Source organism: Oryza sativa, chromosome 8 (assembly GCF_034140825.1).
Source record: "Oryza sativa Japonica Group chromosome 8, ASM3414082v1".
Lineage (NCBI taxonomy): Eukaryota > Viridiplantae > Streptophyta > Magnoliopsida > Poales > Poaceae > Oryza > Oryza sativa.
In genome coordinates this window covers 21,941,564-21,945,608 of record NC_089042.1, presented here as the reverse complement: position 1 = coordinate 21,945,608, position 4,045 = coordinate 21,941,564, and the positions used below count along the sequence as shown (strand labels likewise).

Below are 4,045 nucleotides of genomic sequence, written 5' to 3'. Positions count from 1 at the left end.
CCTAAGGGATATAGCTGAAATAAAGATGGAATATAAAATGAGCAAGAGAGATATGTAGATGAACTAGCAACTGAAAGTAGAGTGTGAGCATTGCACTGTTTGATGATCTTAACACAAACCAGCTGGAGAAATTTTAGGAAATTTACTACTAATAATTGTTACTGAAAAAAATCAGGCTTGTGTTCTTTTCCTAGACAAATTTACCATCTTAGATTTTTTTTTGGTTGAGTAGATCATAAACTGTGGTGATATATATCAGCATCAATGCATCATGGTATAAATCTCACATCTTCTTCAAGAATCTGTTCATTATACTCTGTCTGCCAAATTTCGGCTGACTGGATATTCTGAAAACAACAGAGCCACCAGGAAACACCAACTCAGGTCCTCTCCAAGAAAGAATATTTATCCTGTAGATGGTTGCTGCTGATCATATATATTCGCAATCATGAGGACTATGCCCATCGACGCACCGCGTCTCCTACCTGAAAGGCTCAAGCAAATAATTCTCATCCACTTTGCCCTCGATTTACTCATACACATGCAGAGTGTGTGCCCTACCTGATTCCTCCACACACACACACATGCATATAGCCCACTTGTCCAAATGGCCACTACAGAAAAGAGAAGACGACGAAGAAGAGGCAAAAATATTCTCATATTTTTTAGCAACAATAATATTCCCATTTCCATTCGCTGGGAGCAAAAACAAACAGAAAGGAAATAGAAGAACCCAACTTTTCTCAAGAAACAAAAGGCTTAATTAGCAAAAGCTGCCCTTGTCATCGTGGCAAAAAGTTACAAATGTATTAATTCTCTACAAAACTATGATCTTGGTTGCTGTTTTTCTCATGGCAACGGTTATCATTTATGATCGTTTGTCATTGCAAGAATTACAGATAACCCCCACAAAATTGGACCTTGATGAGGAGGTGTGGTTATCCAATTCTGCTCTGTTCTATTTGGCGGCAACAAAGAACTCCAGCTTTTCTCGAGGGAACCAAAACAAAATTGCTGTGCGTTCTGTGTTCCACAACAATCACAAGCAACTCTGAATCTCTGACGATCATGAGATCATCTCAACGAGGCATCAAAATAGACCTAAAAACTACATAAGAAAAAGAAATGGAAACAAAACACATCACACCTCAGGGATGTGGTGCTCATCTCTGTCTCTCTGGCTCTCACTGTGCTCACCATTCTCACCATCCTTGACGAGGCTACCCATGGCGACCTCCTGCACCTTCTTCTTCTCGTCGTCGGCCTGATCGCCGTTGCTGCTGCTCCGGTCGCCGAAGGAGGAGGCCCTGCTCGACATGGGCGTGGCCAGGTAAGTCGGCTTCACGTCGCCGGCCATGATCACCAGTATCTTCTCCTCCCATATCGGCGGCGGCAGCTCCGACGCTGCCGGCTTCGCGCCGTCGGCGGGGGCGCCGCCGTCGTCGTTGCCGCCACGGCCGCCGGCGCCACCCTCCAGGTAGCCGGAGAGCTTCCAGTACGAGCAGGCGAGGATGAGGAGCGCGAACGCGATGAGCCCGAGCATGGCGGCGAGGCCGCCGAAGAGGTACGGCACCGGGGAGTGCCACGCGGAATGCGCCGCCGCGCCGCCGGCGGCCACGGGGGCCACCACGGCCGCCTTCGCCGCCGCCACCGCCGTCGCGTTGAACCCTGCTCCTGGCCTCATTGCCTCTGCTTGTTCTTGGATGGAAATGGATGGATGCTTCGATCGATCGATCGATCTCCTCTCGGGTAGGAGAGCTGATCAGCTGGTTCTTTGTGCTGTTTTCTTGAGAGGCTTTTGCTTTGCTGCAATGGTGTGAGAGCGCAGTGCAACCGGGTGGAGGGGTTATTTATAAGAAGGGGAAAGGTGAGAGGGAGAAAAAAAAAGGAGGGAAAAATTTTGTCACTGCTTGTATGGATTTGTGAATTAAATAATTATAATTGTGAGGTCACTTTGAGCGTACTGTATACGGTTTTAGTGCTGGAAAATTGCAGCAAGGGGCTCATAAAGGTTCATTATTTTGCACTTCAGGCCATTTTGTTGGTGTTGTTTGGTGCAAGGGGGTGCCGATGCAATTGTAAAATTAAAGAAACCTATTGTGCGCTCTATGTGCAATCCTTTTGGCACACTTTTTGTCTCCTTTTAATTTCTTTTCTCAAATGTTATGGGAATATTGTAGCATTAGAGTACTATTGGATCATGGGGGAATGCGCTTATCCACAAGAATGGTGCCGATTAGCGTTGTTGAGTCGCTGCAAGGTAAGGGTATAGTGTGCATGGCAACGAGTTATATATCCCACTGAGAAAAGCATAGAGCACCACCCTAAAATAATAGAAACTTGGTGTTATCGGTTTTTAGCTTGAGCACATAGTTTTGAGCTTTGCAAGCACAAGGTCTGCTTAATTTAACATGGAAGAAAAGCATGGGCATCAAGTTGTAGCATCAAAATGTATCATACTTTTCCAAAAATATATACTTTCTCCGTTCATACATAATTAAATATAAACATTTCTAAAAATTTGGTAATGTGATTAAATTAGTGGAAGTTATATATCACTGCTAAAGGGGTGGTTGGTTAGATTAGAAAAGTAGTACTCCATAAATGTTTATATTTATTGACAAATTTTGAACGGTAAAAGTAGTTACATTTATGGATAGGGGAGTACATTTGAATAGATATACATCCTATATATGATACTATCGGAGGCATAAACAATCTCCAATATGGCCACAAACATGTACACGCACCAAATACGCACATATATGTGGGGATGGCTTATTGGCGCATGCGCGCTAGCTCGCACCCCTCCCATGCGCCAGTTTTTTTTCGCGATTTTCCTTTTTGCGCTTTTTTCTGATTCTTTTTAATCTTCAGCACACGTGATTTCAGATCTTTGAGTTGAAAGTTTTCAATCTAGGCTTAGAAGTTTTCAAATCTCGAGTTGAAAGTTTTCCAATCTCGAGTAAGTTTTCAAAATTGTATTACAAATTTTAATTTTGAGTTAAAAATTTTCAAAATTTGACTTTAAAGTTTAAATCTGAAGTCAAATGTTTTCAAATCTGACTTGAAAGTTTTCAATCTGTTAGAAAAAAATTCTCAAGAAAAAGGATAATCCTACCTAAATTACCGTTGTTATCTAAAACTAATTTAGTTAGTTAGGCTAACTGCTCCTGGAAATCGCTCGCCACCAATGTACACGCGCGAGCTAGCTTTGCTGCATATATGTACACTCCTAAAATTGTCTACTCTCTTCATCCCAACATATAACAACCTAGTATCGGATTTAACATATCCTAAAACTACAAATCTAGACATATGCATTTCTAGATTTGTACTCTTATGATATATCAAATCTGGTCCTTAGATACTATATATGGACGGAGGGAGTACAAAATATCAATGCTAGCCCTGGCTACACTACCGGACAGGGGTGGATCCAACGTGGGTACAGGGGATACCCCCTTCAATTTTTTCACCATGAATGATAAACCAAAGGTCCCTAATGTTAGTGATATGCCCTAGAGGCAATCATAGAGATGATTGTATCACATACTATGTTTACATATTTATCCAACTTTGTTCCTTAAAATAGATAAACTCATTATTGGTTAATGAATATGTGATTCTTTCATGAGACTCTTTATGTTATGTGTTGCTATTTCTAAAGGATCCCTGATCAAATATCATATGTGGAACAAATATGTTTAAATGATCAGCACATGTATTAATTGATGATCATGTCTCATGGATCATGGTATAGAGATACCAAATTAATAATGTGGACACATGTTAGTGAACATATTGTTGGATAGACCCAACATGAGACACTGCAAGAGCCATATGTGTTGTGTCATTAGTGATCTCATTTAGTGTTGGTGTTGAATTCTTAGACCTGAGATTATCATGGTTCCCAACATGTGTAGTAGCTTACTTAGGGACTGCTAAACGCTACTCCGTAATTGGGTAGTTATAAAGTAGTTTTCGGGTATGCTATGAAACATGTAGTGGGATATAAATAATCAAGATAGGATTTGCCCCTCGT

General features: G+C 41.5%; 1 protein-coding gene across 1 annotated transcript; it reads right to left on the bottom strand.

The window, feature by feature from the left end:
* Window positions 1–738: 738 nt before the first annotated feature.
* On the bottom strand, window positions 739–1,842 carry LOC4345709 (protein GLUTAMINE DUMPER 2). Its single transcript, XM_015793299.3, has one exon. It carries the CDS (start codon window positions 1,682–1,684, stop codon window positions 1,142–1,144), a length of 543 nt encoding a protein of 180 aa, XP_015648785.1. The 5' UTR covers window positions 1,685–1,842; the 3' UTR covers window positions 739–1,141.
* Window positions 1,843–4,045: the final 2,203 nt, after the last annotated feature.